The sequence below is a fragment of the Manis pentadactyla genome, chromosome 9, assembly GCF_030020395.1.
Source record: "Manis pentadactyla isolate mManPen7 chromosome 9, mManPen7.hap1, whole genome shotgun sequence".
In the NCBI taxonomy this organism is placed as follows: Eukaryota; Metazoa; Chordata; class Mammalia; order Pholidota; family Manidae; genus Manis; species Manis pentadactyla.
Genome location: NC_080027.1, coordinates 31246027 through 31266798, shown reverse-complemented (window position 1 = coordinate 31266798; position 20772 = coordinate 31246027). Strand labels below are relative to the sequence as shown.

General features: G+C 36.3%; 1 protein-coding gene across 14 annotated transcripts in view; it reads right to left on the bottom strand.

Moving 5' to 3' along the window:
* DLG2 (discs large MAGUK scaffold protein 2) overlaps positions 1-20772 on the bottom strand; it is a 1919888-nt gene that overhangs the window by 693432 nt on the left and 1205684 nt on the right. For 2 of the 14 annotated variants that reach the window (XM_036895426.2, XM_036895431.2), the window contains exon 1: positions 16355-16965. The exons of 10 other annotated variants lie outside the window; for them this stretch is intronic. In XM_036895426.2, the coding sequence (XP_036751321.1) occupies positions 16355-16663 (309 nt within the window). In that variant the 5' untranslated portion in view covers positions 16664-16965. Of the gene's footprint in view, positions 1-16354; positions 16968-20772 lie in introns of those variants that run through there. 2 more of the 14 variants (XM_036895424.2, XM_036895428.2) reach the window with 2 other exon arrangements.

Below are 20772 nucleotides of genomic sequence, written 5' to 3'. Positions count from 1 at the left end.
TAAATTCTGTTGTCTAACCACTTCATGCTTGTAATATACCTTCAAAGATCAAGTTGACATCAAATGCAGACTTACACATGACTTAGCATAGCACAATGACAGGAGTGGCCATTTGGGGTCAGACCTGGGTACCCATCACAAATCTGGTCCTTGTTAGTGGTGTGAACTTGGGCAAGTTACTTTACTTCGAAAAGTCCATTTGCTCACCTATAAAATGGGGATAAGATGACCTATCTCCCATGTTATCTTGAAGGTTAAATTAAGATAATGGTATACAAGAAATGCTTACAAATAGTAACTATTATTTAAATGCATTCTAATGTTGTTCACATAAAACACATGGAACCATTGAACACCAGGGCTATAAAAGAAACTAAAAATCGAGGCTGCCACTTTTTTTTCTTATTCATGGCTGATGGTGTTAATTTTCACTGTATTCTTTTCTGAGGGGCCCTGATGGAGCCTCATCATCTTTCTTACAACCATCATGAAACAGAGTCGCCACAGTAAAAGGTATTAATCATGTTTTTCATCTAGTCTAACTTCCTCTAGTTGACATGCATGGATGCTAAGGACCTGAGACGTGGCTAGGCGTTTCAAGAGCCCAGAGCAGCCTAGCTACTAAAACCCAGGTTTCCTGATTTCCAGTTCTGTATCTTTCCATTGCAGCACATTCACTCAGTCTCCTGTTAGTTGTGAAATTCAAGCATGAGTCCAAGTTGGGAGAGACAGATCGCTTAACATAGCCTGTCACTATGTGATTTCTGCTGAGGTAGGAATAAACCATGGCCCTTGCAATATACAGTTACAGACTAATGTGAAACAAGGAACTGTTTAGGAGATATTCATGCACTCTGTCAAAGCCAATGCTCTAATGGGGTCTACGATACAGTAATTTTAGTGATGGGATAATGGACATTATGCCAAATTGCTGCCACGTTAGCTGCAGGCATCACATAGTAAGAAGACACTTTCAGATACTACAAAATGTGATCAAATTCTCTATTCAGTTGAGTCAATTGGTCTGGAATGGACAAAAGGATTTCATCTCTGTTCTCAGTGGCTGAAGTTTATTCCTGAAAATAAAGCTAACTTACTCATTACTGTCTTGAAATTAAATTGAAGTTTAAAGGAGGAATAACTCTTAGAAAAATGTTTGTTTTACAAAAATCCTCTTAGAATTTAATCAGCAAAATAACCAATATCAACTTTAAAAAATTCAGAATGAACACTGGACAAATGCCTGTGGCACTACTTCATTTCTTTAGGCCTGACTGTAAGAAATTGAGAATGGATTACATTTTAAGTGGCCTCAATTTGCTATAGCATTTCTCCTTCATATTTGGGGCAATTTCTAATAAACCCAATAAATGGTGTTCCAGGGATTTCATAGTTCAACTTAAATGATGTTCCATAATTTCATAGCTCAATTGAAAAGTAAGAAATGAAGGGGGAGAGAGAGGGGAACCATAGGCTTGAATCATACACTCTAAAAAATTGAAATAGTTTTCAGTGGGGTCAGATGATTACTTTATTTCCTTCTTAACATCCCACCCAAATTCTCTTTATCTAGCAACTTTCCTAGATTAAAGAAATTTGCCAACCAATATATTTAAATGAGATTTTACAAATACCTTTCTCATGAAAGCATTAGAGGGAGGGGTCATGGCCAGAGCTGAAGAGGAAGGGGAGTGTCAACACCAGATATTTGGTGGGCCATGATCTATTGCCTTGTGGTCAGTAGCTAGGGGCTTTATTAATATACCCTCTCAATTTCTAATTTAAAAATGAGGTAAGTTATGACTGCCCTGATAAGATCAAAATTCAGCCATGCAAGATAACTTTAAAGGAATAAAAGAATACCCAGGCCAGCACAACCATTATTATTATCCTCTCTTCAGAAAAACTGTATCAATCAGAAGTTTGGGAGAATGTAAGGGGTCAAAAAGGAAAGCAAATAAAGGCAAGTCAGAGAAGCATGTGTTGTTTGCCAGTCTAGGGAACCTACCAGATGAGAAGGAGTCTGAATATTTGAGTCAGGTCATTAACAAATTATGAAGATGTTTTAACTCCGTGGAGAGAAGTACAATACCTGGAAGTTACCCTTGACTTCTTTTAGTTTTCTTTTCTGACTCATTTTGTTATATTCTACCTCAAAGAAACTCACACTATTTAATCCATCTTTTTTGCTCTACATCCAAAATATATCCTCAGTCCATAAGGTAGACCTTCATCACCACTGCTGCTGTCTGAGTTCAGCCATCATTACCTCTCCCTTGGAAGTACTGCTTTATAGTCTTCTAACCAATTTCCCTCCTTTCATTGTTACCTCGTGACAGTTCATTCCTATTATGTACATTAAAGCATGTCCTGTCTTATTTAAAAGAATCCAGCAGCTTCTTCTTGAACTTTGAATAAATTCAGACTCACTTCCCCAGTCTCCAAAGACTACTTGACCTGACTTTACCTCACTTTATACTCTCCATACACTCTTCTCCACACTAACCTTCTGTTGTAGGAAGACATCCAATTTGTTTGTACCATAGGGTCCTTGAACATGGTCTTCTTTTATTTGTGACATCACCTGAAGATTATCTTAAGATTGTCCCCTCTTCACCTTTCATCCTTCAAATACCAACTCAATTTTCTCCTCCTCAGTAAGGCCTTCCCTTACTTTACTGCCATACCCAAAGAAGCCCGCCCTCACCATCCTCTATATCACATTGTCCTGGTTTATTTTTTAACAGCATGCCACCATCTGAAGTCATCTTATTTATTTGTTTACTCGTTAATTTTATGTATTTCTGAACTACAAATTAAGCTCCAAACCTTGCCTGTTATATTTATTGCTATATGTTCAAGTTTCTAGAACAGGGCTTGGCATACAACAGATGATCGATAAATCCTCGTGAATGAATAAACAAATGAATTTTATGAATATGGCTGTTTAAATTTATTTGATCTATTTTTTTTTCACTGAAATAAATGATTCTTACATACTTGATGGCATATACATTTTAGCCAGTCTGAGTCAGTTTCTTGGTTCCAGTTCCCTCTGGATATTTATCAGATACAGCATACTCATCTGGGCTTTCAAAGAGACAATATGTAGATCCAGGACCTAATCACAGTCTTACCTAAAGAAGTACCTCTTCAGCATGCCTTGCTTGTCACAAAACAATTCTTTACCTACCAGTTTTTAAAGATACCACTCTTTTAATCATTCATAAAATATGCCAGGCCCTATACTAGTACTAAAGACACAGAAATGAAATAATACATGACTTGTGTTCTCTGGAGGCTTCCAGAATGGCAGATGAAGCAGAGATGGAAGCCATCACAATGCCAAGTGAGAAGGAGGGATGATGTTCAACATTCTGTGCAAGCACAGAGAAAGAAAGCCTGAAAGAAGTTAACATTTGAGATGATCCTTGAGTGATGACTATGATTTTATCAAATACAGGAACAGGGAAGATCATTATAGAAAGGGAACCATGACAAAAGATTTGGCTGGAGCACTATGGTGGCTTTAGGGAATCAGGGGACAATGAGTGGTTGGGTGTGACGAGATACAATAGAAGTGGCTGAAGATGGCATTGGAAATGCAGGTTGGAGCCAAATTGAAGACAACTTTGAATGTTCTGCTAGGGAATCGAGCTTTATTTTGTACACTTGTGCTTGGCAAACTGTTTCATGAGGTACTGGTAAATATGCATCCATGAAAAAGAGATTTCATTATCACACACATTTAGGAAATGTTCCACATATTTTACCTGCCTTTAGGAGACATAAAACCCCAAAGGGCTTCAAAAAAACCTACAATAAAAAATAAATGACTGCTTATTTCACTGCATGTTTAATCCAACATAGACACCCACTAGCACTTCCAGGCATATTTGCCTTCTCCAGAAGTCAGATTACACTTAAGTGAACACTAAATGGTTTGGAGTTGTTATATCTTTTAAGTCAGTGAGTGATGTGAATAGAACTGAGTGTTAAATTTGGCAACAAAAATGCTTGGAATGGATGGAATGCATTGGAGAGGCCATTGGCTATTGCAAATAACTTATTTGAATGATAATACATATCTACATGCAAGTGCTGAAAATGGGAATATAAAATGGGAAAATATTTGATACTCTGAGATATAATTCTATATCAACTAGTCATCAATTAACTGAGGGCCCTGGGAGTAGAAAGCTAATGGAGCTGAGGATGTCTTCTCAATTTCCTGGCATGGCAAACAGTGAATTCTAAGACACGTCTGAGAGCAATATGGGGTATGAAGGAAGGAGAGTAAGGGGAAAAAAATAGGCAGAAGGCTCTGAGTGAACTCTGAGTGGGAATCGTAATGTCAATTGTTACCCCTCTTGGTTTTTGGCACAATTATGGAGAAATTAATAATTACATGCCTATAAGGAACTCCCAATTGTGCTGGGCTCTTTCAAGTATTCAAGAGTTTCTAAGATCTACTTACAGTCCACAACCTATTTAACTGTTACCTTTCCATTTAGTCCTTTGAAAATGATGCTGCCTCCTGTGCTAGAAAACAGCTGCCCTTGTATTACTGTAGATTGACTTCACTTTTTTTCAAACAGCCAGAGAGTACCAGCTGTACTGTGGATAAGAGAAATCCACAGAGGCTTTGTATATACAGTTCTAAATATTGGCATCAGAATTGTAATAATAGTGTGTTTTTAAGGGATAAAATTTCATAAATCATTCTAAGATATTGTTTTAATTTTTAGCAACAGACTTCCTGCATTTTAAGACATGTGGACTCCAAGTAATCCTTGAATATGTCTACATACAAATATATATATTTCTTATCCACATATAAACATACAATAAAATAGGTAAGGAATTGCCAGAATATTTTCCCTCTCCTTTGATCAGTTAGATCACTTTTCTCTTCAAGCGACCTTCCTGTCAATTTAATGCCCATATCATGCTTCTCAGCAAAATCTCTATCGACACAATGAGACAGCCTGTCTACTTCTGTCTGTTGCACTAATTACCTTTTCATCTGTCACTCAAATCAATCTTGTTCACCTACATCAGTGTGGAAAGAAGAATATTCAGCTCTTTTCCTTCCAGAGAAGAGACACAAGGAGAAGGGTGGCAGTGACAGGAGAGACAGAAACATACATCACTCACAAAGATGGTTAAGAACTGCTTGGCTATATTTAGGAGGAGTGGAAATTTGTTAGTAGGACTTCTGACCAGAAACTACTCACCTATTTGCATATCCTCCCTTCCTTCCTTTTTCCTTCCCTTTCCTTCCTTTCCTTCCTTTCCTTCCTTCCTTCCTTCCTTCCTTCCTTCCTTCCTTCCTTCCTTCCTTCCTTCCTTCCTTCCTTCCTTCCTTCCTTCCTTCCTTCCTTCCTTCCTTCCTTCCTTCCTTCCTTCCTTCCTTCCTTCCTTCCTTCCTTCCTTCCTTCCTTCCTTCCTTCCTTCCTTCCTTCCTTCCTTCCTTCCTTCCTTCCTTCCTTCCTTCCTTCCTTCCTTCCTTCCTTCCTTCCTTCCTTCCTTCCTTCCTTCCTTCCTTCCTTCTTTCCTCCCTCCCTCCCTCTCTCCCTTTTCTTCCTTCCTTCCTTCCATATATCTATTTATCCATCCATCCTATCATCTATCCAATCAGCAAATTAAGCATGTATTAAATTGCCGACTGACTATTATTATTGTGCTAGGTATTATAGAAGATGCTGTAATAGTCTCAGAATTGGCTACAATCACATGAAAAGTTCTCATCCTCATTAACAAGTAAAAACATATTAAAACAGCAATGGTATGCAAATTTTAGACACTCAAATTCATGAACTTTTATTATAAAGATAAAGCCATCAAAAGTACAGAAGAAAAACATGTTCACACATTTCTGGAATGAGAAGACTATAAATTTGTAAAGTCCCTCTAGAAACAATTTGGCAATTAACTGTAAGCTCTTTGGGGCAGGAATCAATCTCTTTTGTTTTCCTTTACATTCCCATTGATTAGCAGTGTTTTGGCATGTAGGAACTGTCAATAATTATCTAAGTAATGAAAATTGACTGAATGACTAGGTAAGTATTATGAATCTTAAAAAATGTATACCATTAAGTGATTGATTTTTTGAATACATATCTTCACGAGAAATGTGTTCAAAGATTCATGTACAATAATGATTACTTTGAAGTTGTTTATATTAACAAAAAAAAGATAACCTACAGGTCCAACCAAAAGTATGAGTTTTGGTGAAAACTGGAACATCTGGCAGTCATTAAACATTATTATGTCAGCAGGAAAATTATTTTACTAACTTAGGATTAATTAATTCATGTGTAATGTTAATTTTATATTCTTAAATTCTCACTATCAGACACATAAAGACAATACTTTATATTTCAGTATGAGTGTGAGCATGTTAATAAAAAATATTTTTTTTCCCTGAAGATACACATGCAGAGACAATTAAAAAACTAAAAAGGTATCAAAATATTAACTGTGGTTAACTCCAGGTGGAACTGCAGATTTTTTAATTAAAAAAATATATCTTTAGCTTATAATGTTTTTACTACAAACTTGTATTATTTCTACATCAAAACCAAATAATAGTTATTTTTTAAAAGTAATATATATGTTCACATTTAAACTCACAGGATTTATGATTATCCACTTAGTTTTTATTTTTTCAAAAAAATTGAAGTTGAAAATGGAGAGTAAAAAAATACTGCAAGTATCTTCCTCTCAGTCTTGTTGTGAACCTAAAACTGCTCTAAAATACAGTCTCAAAAAATAAAAACTTAAAACATTGCAATTAAGTGCAATGATGTGTGATAAAGAATAAATTAAATCAGAAAAATGAATGATCAGTGAATAAACAGAGTCAAAAAGTATTTTTGTAAGATTGTCTCTACAGCCTGTCAGAAGTAGATATATTTGATAATCATTCTAAAATGTCTTATAAATCTAGGAATTATGTATACAGTTTTAAATTTAGTTCACTAATTTTTAAAGAAAAAAGTACTTATTGAAAAACTATAACAATCAATATTGACCACTATCTAAATAGTACAGTCTATCAGAATAAAGTGCAGATGTCTTCTATTAAGGATTTTTAATTGATGGTACCAACTACTATATTCTGAGCACTTACAGTGAATGATGAAAATGATGAAGAAAAAGGTTACAGAGTTTACAATAGATAGTACAGAAACTGCTTATAAAATAGCACTTCATGACATAATTACAACCTTCTAGAGAGCAAGTGACTCTTAAATTAGAGAAACTGGAGAATCAGATTTATTTTTTCTGGTTGTGAACCACTTGAAAGCAGAACTTAATTTCCAAACAGTGATTCCAATATTTTAACAGTACTACAGAATAGAGTAAGAACCTGACTCAAGCTAAAAACAAATTAAATAAATAATACATCTATAGTAACAATTTTTTGTTATAATCTGTTATTAAACAGAGCTACTCTAAGGATAGAAGACGTCACCCCTGATCTTGAGGTACTTGCATAATAATAATAGTAAATATTATTATTAATCAAATTTAAAACTGATTAAGTATCTTTTTTATATAAGACTGTGCTAATATTCATTCAGCAATCAAGAACACTTTATTGACCTACTGAGACATGCTAAGTACTAGGGAAACAAGGGTAAATAAACAGGTTGTGTTGTAATGGAATTCAGCTTCATGGAGCAGATGACACTTATTCATAACTGTGATAAAATGTGATCATTCATGCATGGTTACCAGCTAGATGTAAAGGTATAAAACATATAGTCTCTCCTCTTCACAACCACAGATGCAGCTAAGAAGTCTGAATCCAAATACATAACATAATAATGAGAACATACATAACAAGAATTGCCAAAGATATCTGACAGGTAGCCACTATGAGTTAGGCTCAAAGCTTGGCATAGGAGGAATCTCTCTCTCTCTCTAATCGAAAGACTGAAAAGGAAACAACTACTGCAATACCAGGTATATGGTAATTGTGCAGGATACCATGCTAAGCAGAAGTTCTGTGATTTAAGAAGCACTGGAAAGGATTAAAGAGGAGGATGTGCTTAACCAGGTCTTTAAAAAAATGGGTAGGCTTTGTTAGGCATAATGGGATATTCCACCAGAAGGAAATGGAAAGCTGATAGTCTAGGGCCAGAGAGTAAATATTTTAGGACTTTTTGGCCCTCTAGTCTGTATTTAAACTATTCAACTTTGTCATTGATGCACAAAAGTGAACAAATGAGGTGTAGCTAGGTTCGAGTAAAACTTTATTTGTAGATACTATTGTTGGAATTTTGTATAATGTTCTCACATCATGAAATATTCATTTTATATTCTTTAACTGTTAATTTTTTTAAAAAGTATTCTTAGCTCACACCCTATAGAAAAACAGGTAGCAGGTTGGATTTGACTTGCAGGATATACTTTTCTGACTTCTTGTCTAGTTGGAAGGCAAGCTAAACACACCTCCAATACCCATGACCATATCAAATATCTAAAATTGTCAGTTCTATAAGATGCAATCTTTCCATTTTAGGATAAATGTTTTCTAATACCTTCCTTTCTCTACCTGAAATGAAATTCATAGATAATACAACTACCCATACACATTTTTAAATATAATACCTTAGGTAAAAAAAAAAAAGCAGGGGGAAGGGTAATACAAAGAAAGTACTTTATATTAAAATAATGTTTTAAATAAGGCAATCCGTAAGCCCAACTATACCAGATAATGCAATGAAGTAGTCAAATCCTTACATATACTTATAATGAATAAATTTAAATTTAAATGGAATAAAGAGACCAGATACTAACTTCTTACAAGAAGCACAGCAAAAATAAAGAATAAATAGATGATGGATCTGAGATTAAAGATTATTGTTGGAAGAAGTAATAACAGATCATTTGCATGTGATATGAGAACAAAGGAAGTATCTTTATTTGAAATATTGATAATCTAACAAGATTGCCCATAAAGTTGTGTAAGTAAAACAGAATCATATTTTTCCAAGTGCAGTGGCCCTATTTATAGCTGCAGTGTCAAAATAATTCCCTCTTGTATATAGGGCAGGCCAGTGAGGAAGTTCATCTACCTACCTATTGTCTGGCCAATCTATCTAGCATCTCTCTGTCTCTGCCTATCTCTTTATCTCTGATTGGAATCCCCCCTCATGTAAAGGTATTCATTTGATTTCTAGTACTGCAAAAGATACTTTTGCATAACTGTGGAACTCTATCTCTTAATAAGAAGTGAGGAATGGACAAAAACAAAACATAGCAAAACAGAACACCCCGTAACCTAAGAGCTTATAGGGAAGTTGAGTGTAGATGATCTTTGGGACAGTATCACAGTAATATTGAACAATCTAAAGTAATATCAGATAATTTTCACAAAAATGAATTTTCTACTGTGTGATAAAATGTTCTAAAAATTCACATATGGTAGGGCAATCAAATGAAATATTTTTAAAACAACCATCTAAATGAAATTTAGTGAGATCTTCGTAGTTCGTATGCTTCTACCAATTTAGAATCTTTGGTTCTATGTCTATTAAAAGGATCCTCAAGTCTCTTCAATTACATGTTTGCATGTGACATTTAAAAATATAGACTGACACAGGAGAGATGGACCTGTGACACAAATATCAGGAGTATCAGCATTGCTGTAAGGATGGGATTTTTTAAAGTGGGAATTGATTCCTAACAAAATTCCTAACAGAACCAAGTACAATGATTCCTTGACTTACACAGGAGTTATGTTCCTAGAAAATTTAATGATTATTAAATCCTTGAAGAAAATATTTTTGTATTTGCTTGTAAAACTGAATTTTATTTTAGACTTAGAAAACTATAAACTTAAAAAAACACTTTATGTAAGTCCAGTGGAAAGTCAAAAATGGTGCAGTACATGAGGCAAGTCTTTGTGTGCGGGACTGCTCTGCACATTACGGTGCATCTAGAATCCCTGATCCCCTTATCCTAGATGTCGGCATTGCCTCCCAATCATTATCAATACACAAGTACCTCCATACATGTCTAAAATGTCTTTTAGTGGCTCTTCTGTCTCTTTATCTCCCTGGGGACTGCTGGTCTAAATTAGGAGCTAGTCAAAATTAGGTTTATGTAACTTTTTGTATAATATTCAACACTGTGTTATCAACAAATTCCATGCCTAATAACGTTTGATCATTAATAATAAGGGAAGCAGCTTGGTGCAGTAAAAAGAGAACTCAATTCTGTGTTCAAAAATATGGACACATTCTGCTACAACCAAATGACCTTGAACAAGTCTTTCAACTTTTCTAGGCTTTGGGTTCCCCTCTGAAAATAAACCAGATGACCTCTAAGTTCCCGTCCAGCTCTGATATAGGGGGGGATTAAAAGAATCAAAGAAAGCAGAGAACAGAGAATAATAAAATCAGGTGAGGTTACATTTGTAACAGATGGGACAATATCAGCAAAAGGAAGAGGATGGACAATGGAGGTGGTGCTAAAGAGAGATACTTGGTTCTTGCTATGATACATACACAAGTAGGCAGTGTAGGAGATTCACAAACAGTGAGCAATGTGAGCTGATGCTTTTGGAATTCAAACAATATCGACATATAATTTTATTTTGTATTTACACGAAGTTTAAACTACATGAGTCCCAATTCTTTACCATAAATGTTGCAAGACTGAATCTAATTTGCAATAACCACTGATTACAAGGTTGTCTTAAGAGCAAGTATCAGTGCCGGTGTCCGTGCTGTGGGAAGCAACTCCCATTGCTTCAGATCAATACAGTTTTTAACCTTGAGCCGAGAGGGAAGGGCTCTTTAGGGGCTCAGCCAACTCAAGGTTCCTGAGACCAGAAAATGAAGCAAAATGGGGAGGTGTAGGATTCTGTTTGGGGGTACCAGTCCTCACAACCATGTAAAATACTCCAATCCCTTAAGGAAATTTCCTATTGAATTAGAGAATTAAAGAGGTCCCTAGGGGCATTCTACCTCCCAGTGTGCCTCAAAGAGGCCCCTTGGTAAGGGTAAAGAGGTCAGACAGACCTACATTTGAAACTAATCCAGCTCTTAACAGATGTGGCATTGTGAGCAACTTACTCTTAGCCTCAATTCCCACATCTGTAAAATGGAGATAATAATACCACTTTTTCAGTGTTGTTGGGAGAATTCAGAGAAATGACTAATGTGTAGTCCCTAGCACAGGGCTTCACACACTGTGGGTATTGTGAAAATTCAATAAATATTGCCACCTTGGCTCTTTCCTTTCTCTCCCTCTGTGCCTGCCTCTACTTGTCCTGCCCCAGAGAGAATGTGCTGCTGACAGTGTCCAGAAGCAGGGGTGCTAAGAATGTGGACCGAGTGCCTTCAGGTCTGCCCAAGGAATGCTTAGAACTTTAATTCCCTGTGTGACACCTCATATTCTTTTCTGTTTTCCTTGCCTGGGAGGCAGGTGACATTTTCCAGAGATTAAAAAGTCTTATCCTTCCTTGGTAAGGGGCTCGCTTTCTGTGAGGAATCAGTAGAAATAGTCACAGAATTAAAACAAGCTGCCAGATCTTTCTGGCTGGACCTAAGCTGAGTCTGAGATTTCAGCCTAGAACAACCCTACTTCTGGGACTAAAAAGTCTTCTGCACTCAAGTTGCTGCAAACTGCTGTTGCTAGAGGAGCTGCAAGAGGACTTTTAGGGAAGATTTACAGAGTTTGGCTGAATATTTCAAATACAGTTCTAGCAGGATGTTGCTGAGAAACTCTTCTAACATCACCTACCACTGATCACAAGCTTATGGGAATGCTACCTCATCAATACAATTCTATTTTACATGATTTTTTTTTTTTTAGCATGCACTGTTGCAAATCTCTGAGAGCCCTGAAGGACAAAATGTCACCCCCTCATCACGCAGTACTGTGCCAAATGTTTCTGGACAGTTGCCTAGCCTAACCTTCATCACTATAAATAAGGCATCAAAAAAATCAGCGGACAAACTAGAAATTTTAGTGAAGGACCACAATACTGATAATTAATTGATGGATAATAAGTTCTTCAGGTTAAAAGAAACACAACTTAGATATCATCAGTAAAATTAATGCCATTTATTGAATAATTCCTATGTTCTACGTGCCATGCTAGACTCTTGATGTAGAGTATTTTCAATTCTTACTGCATTTTCCTGTCTCACAGGGCTTCAAACTTGGGAATTGTCTGGTTCAAGTATAAATCCGTTTCAAAATGCTTCCCATTAATTAATAAGCGTCAGTTGACAGTCACAGAAATTAGTATTGGAGGAGATATGGGGTTCATTTAGGGAAAACTAGTTTTCTTCAAAACAGAGAAACTGAGGCCCACAAGGGTTTACTGATCGCGAAGCCTGACACACAGAGGGTGGCAGAGCAGGCACTGGAATCCCACACTGACTCCACGCTGCTGGCTCAATGGACCCTCATCAAGCCTCATCAGAATCTCCTGACGAAGCCCTTGCCCACATCTTCAGCCTCATCTCTTGATGAACCTGCCCACCCCCTCAGTGCCCTACATTCTGGGAAGGTAGAGCTATGAGCAGTTCCACACAGGTATCAGAGTGTTACCTGTGTTTTCTCTTTTTGTTATTTTTTGCCCAAAAAGCTTATCTCTCCTTGTCCACTTGATAAACACATACAAATTTTTTTGAGATTTAATTCAATTGAGCCCATGTAACACTACCTCTATGAAGTCTTCACTTCCCAGCCAACCAGGCGTACTGAATTAAGGAATAGGTTAATACAGCTAACCTTTATCGTGGACTTGTTCGTTCATTCAATCACTTCACAAATATTTATTGAATCCCCACTATATGAAGGCACTGTACTGAGTGCCTTACATGTATTATGTTAAACATTCTTCACCACAATCCTGTGAGTTAGGTGCTATTTTTATGCTCATTTTACAAAACAGAAAATCTAACCTTAAAGGGATGTAGTATATTTTCCTTAAAAAAAAATTAGTATCTTGCTTTCTTACTCTGTGGTCCCTCTGTATCTTGAATATACACTTACTATGGAATTTGCAGCACTCCACAGAACTTTGTTTTACTTCCAGATTTTGGTTTATGATGATACAATTAGTATATATAATGATATACTTGCTAATATGATATTCCACTGTAGGCTGGAAGCTCCATAATGGTAGGGGTGGTACCTACTTTGTTTACTATTATATCCACAGGGTCTGACAGAGTAGCACATGATAGGCACTCAGGAAGTGATAGTTGAATAAAGAAATGAAGAATGAATGAATGAAGAACAAATACAGAGAATCTGGTCTCTGAGTCTCCACTGTTCTGGGCTGCCTCCCCAGATCAGTCTTCAAGGGGGAGAAAAGCCTCAAAAGTAGTGATGGACACATTTCTTTTCTCCAAGGCCAATGTTATTATCCTAGATGTACAGTTTAAAACTCACTTCTGGACACTATAATTTTCCATTTTCTTACCTATTATTATGGTTATATTAATTCTACAGAGCCAAGTGGAATAAAAACTTATCTGAGAAGGGACAGAAGCTGTTTTTCAGTCTTGCTGAAGAACAGCATAATGACAGAGTCCTGTTAGTACACAGCACCCCAAATAACAGTTTGGCACAGAGAGTTGGGAGGAACTTAAGTCATTACCATGGCCCTCCATTATGCTAGCCGGAAATCACACTGCTGATTTCCACATAATACAGCAAATATCCCAGAGGGCAGGATCCCAGATCCCAGACATTTAACAGCCCTCAGGCACATTCTGTACCACGTGTGGGTCCCTAAGCTATTCTGAAACATGCAACTGTCCTTCTTTCTTCTTTATCAAGGATTCTAATGCTTAGTATCATTAAACTCCATTTTTTAATAATATTTCACAGGATATCACTACTTAATTTAGGAGGTAAAAATAGTTATCATAAGATCCTCAAAAATGACTTAATTTTTAATGGGTGCATAAGCATACACATAGAAACACACATGCTCTGTATACATGGGTGTCTAGTGTATATACTTATGCATATCTGTATATTTCAACATTAGATAGTTTATAGGTGTATATGTCAATGAGTACAGATACACATATTGGCATTTTAAAGCACCTATTGGAAGTAAAGGGAATATATTTTATATGGAGAAAATGAAACATTCTTTGGAAGAACAAGCTAGTAATTTCTGGGTGAGAAAACTTACATACATACATATATGTAACTTATATGTGTGGATGTATATACATGTTTACATGCATTATATATGCAATTAGATATGAATGAAAATATGTTAGCATGTGCAAGTAGTTAGCTATTACAGAGATATTTAAATATATATGTTAAAAACTATACACATGAAAAATTATTCAACAAAATATATTTTAAAGAGTACAGGAGTGGGATGAGGAGAGAAACTGATCCATCTAGCATAGCACTTTTATAAGACTAAGAGGGTAAAAAGGTAGAAGGCTCAAGTGATAGAAAAGTGTCACAGTACTGAAGACCCTAAAATATGTGGTATTATAGTTCCAATATTCAGGAATCACTGTTCTTCCTAGTCAATAAAAGTTCATGTTAATAAGAGAGAACATGTATAGAAATATGTATGCAAAAGAATAATGGGAGATGGTGGCTGCTTCAATTTATCACATTCTCATCTGTCACTAGACCTTTAATTATCAGTGCAGAGAGTCTATTTCAATCCTTTAAAGCATTAAATGGTTATAAATTTCAGGCAAGTAGGAGGCTGACTTTGTTAAAAACTAAGGAAGGGAAAAGTTTTCCTTGGTTGATGAGAAATGTACCAAGATTCATAGAGCATGGTTATTGTAATGTAGTATTAGAGATTTTGGTTTGCAAGATTACCATTTATCCAATGAAAAATGTTTTATATCTTGGACACAAAGAATTGTAACAATAAAGCAAGTTTGCTTATTCTACTCTGTGCAAAAACCATAAGCTAGATGTAAGTTTGTCTACTTTGCCTAAGTGAGTCTTGAGAATTGAACATAAACACCGTACAGATACAGGTTAAAGACATTTAAACACATGCATTTCTTGAAGAATGTATTGAGGCTTCACAATTGTCAAGACTGCTGTTTCAGTTGGAATTTCCATTAACTTTAAAAAATAACTGACTTTGCAAATGTAAGGGCTCCATTTCTAGCTGAACCAGTTTACTACTAAAATGACAATGTATTCTTGATTTAAATCATGATACTAAGATACATAATGTTAATGCATCAAAATCCATATATGTGGAGCTATATATACATATATATCATTAGGATCTAAGGATGTATGATATTTTTAGGTGAACTTTTTAAAAAAAACTTGTATTAAGATTAGAATGTTCTCTACACCCCTCAGATCATAACATTTTACTCATAATCAGTATCTACTCTCAATTATGCTAAAATCATATTGAGATCAAGAAAGGATTTTTTTCTGCAAACATAGTTTTTCTCTTTTCAATGAATATGTAAGACATATCATTGTTCTATATTTATGACAATGATTACAGGTGCATTTTATTTATATTTTACAGAATTTATGGGAAGTTGTTTTCCCTCTTCTGGATGGAGGCAGAAAAAAAAATGAGCCAATTTCATTTCTGGTAAAATGCTAGTAGTTTGGGGCAAGAATAAGGTAGGAATCAAATTAATGAGAATTTGCACATCTGCTGCAGAAATGCATTATAGTAGAGAGTTACAGTTTTCAATATAAATAACCTTATTGCTTCTCTATGAATAAATGAAATATTTTATTATTCTATTCTGAGTGTAGTCATCTTCTAACTTCTTCCCAATTATTCCTTTCATTTTTAAAATGAATTAATGAGTATAAACAAATTTTATTCTCCATTGCTGAAAAGGTATACAGATTATAAAAGTGAAATTATAATAGTATACTTCAAATCACTACTTTCCACAGCTGAAGAAATAATTGCTCCTTTACCTTGAAAGAAATGGAAAGTATCTGATTAAACTTCATTTTATCTATCCTCCTTAAAAAACAGAACAAAACAATACAAAAAATCAAACAAAAAAAAAACAAGGCTAAGCAGAAGAGAAGAGCTGATGATCAGAAGTGAAAGCGTTGCTGAGACTATGATGCAGAACTAGAGAAGTTGCACTTGGGAAAAAGTCACTGAAAGAAGCTGAGCACAGCATCCCTGGGCTTTCACAGGCCACCCAGAACTATGAGCCTACCAACACCTGGGGAAACGACAGGTTCTCGTGGCCTCCCCTTTTCCACACAGGCATACCCAGTCAGCAAGGAGGACGCAGCAAAGTTTCCAGCCCATGCCAACCTTACACAACTTGCTCTCAGTTTCTTCCGATATTCAAGGGAAAGTCATAAGGAAAAGGCTCACCTGTGCTGCGCTGAACCAACCGTGTGGGCAGGCGCAGCGCTCCCCACAAGTCCCTTTGCCCTTGGTGTTCGTCTTGTGGGGGCTTTTCCGCACACTGTCCCACAAGGTGACCAGCTTGGGTCTGCTTGGAGCTGGGTCCCCGGGTCCTGCGGAGGGCATGGTCTGAGAAGTGTACCCAAGCCCCTGAGGGCTCCTCTGCCAGCCGCAGGCGCAGTGGGCATCCCTGAGCAGCGTGGGTGCGCCCCTGCCGGCGTCCATCCCATCGGACCCCCGGCTGCAGCTCTGTTGCTTGGTGAGGTATGCATTCATACTGCCCTGATGCCTACTCTTTCCTTTGGTCAGCTCCGGACGGGAGTGTCTGCTCCCTCACACCCCTTTCTTCCAGGCAGTTGTAAAAGTCTTTCTTTCCTCCCGTGGATCCCTCAGTATCTTTGACAGCTGCTATAAGCAGTGCATCGTGGGAGCAGTGGGAGCAGGGAGAGCAGCTCCGCACAGCATTATCTACGGGCTGGTAGCTCTTTGTCAATAGATGACTCAACTCACAGAGCAACTTGACAGTATCCCTGCTCTAGGCAGAAGCAATCAATGCTCCACACAGCTGGGCTACAAGGCTGTACACTGTGCTACAAACCCTTCTTGGATGGAGCTCCACGCTAAAGAATATTCTTTGTAATTTGGCATTCTGGCTTTTCCCTCTTCTAGCTGATCCCCACAAAAAATATAGATCTCAGGAAAGGCAGCCTCACATCGGACTAGCAGGACCCTTCTTTCCAGAAAGGATGCATCTAGGCTGAAACAATAAAGTACAAGCAATTTAAAAAGATGGGAAAGCAACCTGTAAAGGAATTTACAACATTTCCAGGAATCACTTATCTAGAAATATTTGCCAAGACACAGACCAAATCATGAGCTAACTTAATAGGAACAGCAAATGTTAACTCTCAAGAACATGAATTCATTTAGAAAAATCACTGAGCTCACAGCATTATACTAGAGTCCTTTAAAGTTTGGAGGCTTAATTTGCTTCGGATCATGATTATGTATTACAATTCAAACATGTATTCTTTCTGCTATGAATGATTATTAATTCTTTCTGATTCAAAATAAAGCATTTTTCAAAGTTCAAAACTGATGGATTGGGTTATTTTAACATGGTGATTTCCTTACCCCAAGTTATTCTGAGGATTTCCTTTCAAATCCTTTACCACAACAAATACACTCACCACAGAGAGAGTCTGCATTTTAAAGTGAAAGACGTATCCAGCTCCGCCATCTAATATTTTAGTTTCCACAGACAGAATTTTCAAATTCCTATACTAAAAAATGAGTGAAATCTATCCAATCTAAAGCAATTGCCTTCCAAAGAGGACACGACTGTTTAAAAATTTTAGTATGATTGCAGAAGCCATACATAGTATTTTCAGTAAAGGGAAAGGATAATTGCTATGGAATCTAATTTTTATTCTGTTTAAAACTTTCCGTATCTATTGCCAAAATGTCTATCCTTATCACATATCCCTAAGGAAATAATTTTGGTTTAATTGGGAAGCAAGCTGCCATCTCTGTAGCACAAAACTAAGATGTTATAATCCCATAATATAATTATTTTATCTAAAGACCATCAGATGCCATCATAGCCACCTTCTTAGGGGATTGGCCAAGTGCTGGGGCCGCGTAGACCTCATTTCTGACTGAGTTGGCAAGTTTTTTATTTCAAAGCCCAGGGTTATAATCTATATTTCAACACTATGCCACCCTGGAAAAACCAATGTTCTATATAAGAATCCTAAAAGAAAGGAGCAGGGTTTTCTCTCATTACATATCTCCACAAAAGGGACGTTTTGCAAATTCTGCACAAAGGGTTGATATCTTGACTTGCACAGTAGGAATTCAAAGCACCTTTGCTAAATAATTATAAGCCATATACCTAAGTGCAGGGCCTAGTCTATTATTGGCCATTTTTTCCCAAACACCTAGCACACTAGCAGGATTATGGTAAATACATTTTTGGATGGATGAATGGATAGCTGGATGAATATATAAATAAAGGAAACGAGGAAGGGGTTTGTAACAGTTTTGAAAATAGTATTTAATTTGGCAATGCTCCAGAAACACAAAATATTCCTTTGACATTAGCTACAGTGTTGCGAGGTGTTAAGGAAATTTGCCCAAAAAAAAGAAGATGACTTTAACTGTTGAGCAGAAACGACAATGGCATTAATGGTCTTATTTCCTGAAAGAGTCCAGGAGTCAAGATCACTACCTAAAATAGTAAAATTTAGGCATAAAGATCATCATGTGATATACAGTAGAAAAAAGCAGGAAATCATCTCTCTCTCATCTTTCATGCTGGGTCAAGGAAAAATGCCTGAAAGAATTTCTGGCTCAAATAAAGCCTGAGAGAACTTCATGTTTGTCTGGTGTCATGATGCATGGCTGTACAACAGTACTTGCTGTGATATGGCAATACCATCACCCCCAAATGAGAATTTCAGGAAGTGATAAGTTTAGCTCTCTCCAAGCTTATGTAACCGTAGATGCTTCTCTATGGTTTTTCAGGCAGATATCATTGCTCAAAGGCCCACTGGCATCTTCAGGGAGTATATGCCCTGTTCTCACCCATTTTCCTCTTAAATGTAAGAATCAATCTGCACAGGAGTGAGTCAGGGTGAATCTATGACAATTTCATAACGGTGTGTATAGTTTGTAGCAATTTTCTGGCACTATGCAAAGATACTATAAATCTTCATCGAGACCTAAATCTGTTATGAATGGTTGGTTTGGAATGAGCTATTTCTTCCTATCACAAGGAAAATAGAATTTCTGTTTTAATAACCTCAGTATGTCATTTCTATACAGACAAATAAATATTATTCATTGAATAACTAATGTTACTTTCTCCCAAAGATCTTAAAGTCACAGCAAATTTTCATTAAACTTATTACAAGAATATATTGAAATTATTCTTTCACTTTAATGCATGTAAAATAATTCCATCCTCCTGTCTTCTCTTCCCCTCGCCCTATTTCTTTTTTTCCTTCTCAAATATGACATTTGGTTTTCCAAGTCTGAGGACAGACCACTTAAACAGATAAATATAATCAGTTAGCCTACTGTATCTTGAGACAGACCTAATAATTAAAGATAATTCAATTTGATCAACTGTAATTGGGCAATTGTAACAACCTTGAGATGACATGAAATTCTGGCCAAACAAGAATTAGTGATGCACAAGTACGCATCCTACTTATCACTGTGATTTAACATGGGCAGATGGTACAGAGAGCAATGCCTAGCTGAGATATATCTTATTGACCTCTATTTGACCTGGTACTGACTCCATAGAATAACCACTAGTTTTAAGGTTAGAGCTTAAAACTAATATCTAGCTTGATTTGTGCAATAAAAAATAAAGAGCAAAGATGAATTATGAAATAAATTATACAACTCTACTGCACTAAAACACTATGCAGATTTTTCTTCCAGATAAAACTTCCTCGGACATTCTTTGCGTATGGGAAATGAAAATATTAATTACAAAAAGAAGGGCCAAGTGCTTGGTAAAGGATGACTGGGTATCAGAAGCCCTTCAGCTGCTGTAAGTAATACGGTAAATAACCCCTAAATAGTATAAAGTATTAGATACAATTTCTCTTGCTTTGAAAAGTGGACCCAGTCCATTCCTGTGACTGCAAAGACTAGAGATGTTATAAGTGCTAACAAATTAATACTTCCCTATATCTAAAAACTTTTGGACTAGGCAATCTGCAGATCCAAGCACATTTAGTTTTCAAAATAAGAGAGAGCCAAGAATATTTAAGGTATTTAAGGCTCTAAAATCATTTCCAAAATACTTAAACCAATTTAATCATAAATCTATTAGGCAAAAATAAGCAGGAATTAACAGTGTGGAAAGACACATGCCAAATTGTTATAGAGATTTAACACAGAGAGAGGATTTAGAAAGGAGTAGAAAAAGTTTTAAAATGTCCCAAATTCTACTTGGATTTGGGAGAGTGTTGATGGGAGGGGGTTAATCAAAATTAATAATAAGGCTAAATTGTAAAATGGTTTTCAAGAAATGCAGATTTATTATATTCTAACACACTAACACTATTAGAGAATAAGAATGCAAGTTATATGAGATTTCTTAGAGAAATCTGAAAAAAATATTAATGAGGCAGTAATCATTTACCATTTACATATTTTAGCAATTGAATCTAAGTGATGAACTACACTACTACAATAAATTTGTTCTCATCCTTCAAAATTAAACTAGTGTCATTTCTGTAAAGCTTTCTGGACCCTCCGGGCATATTCAGTTACACTCCATGGTATTTGTATACTTGTCTGTGTAAAAAATCTCTCTCACATTTGTCTATTTCTGTCAATCAACATGAAGACCACCCTAATCTAAG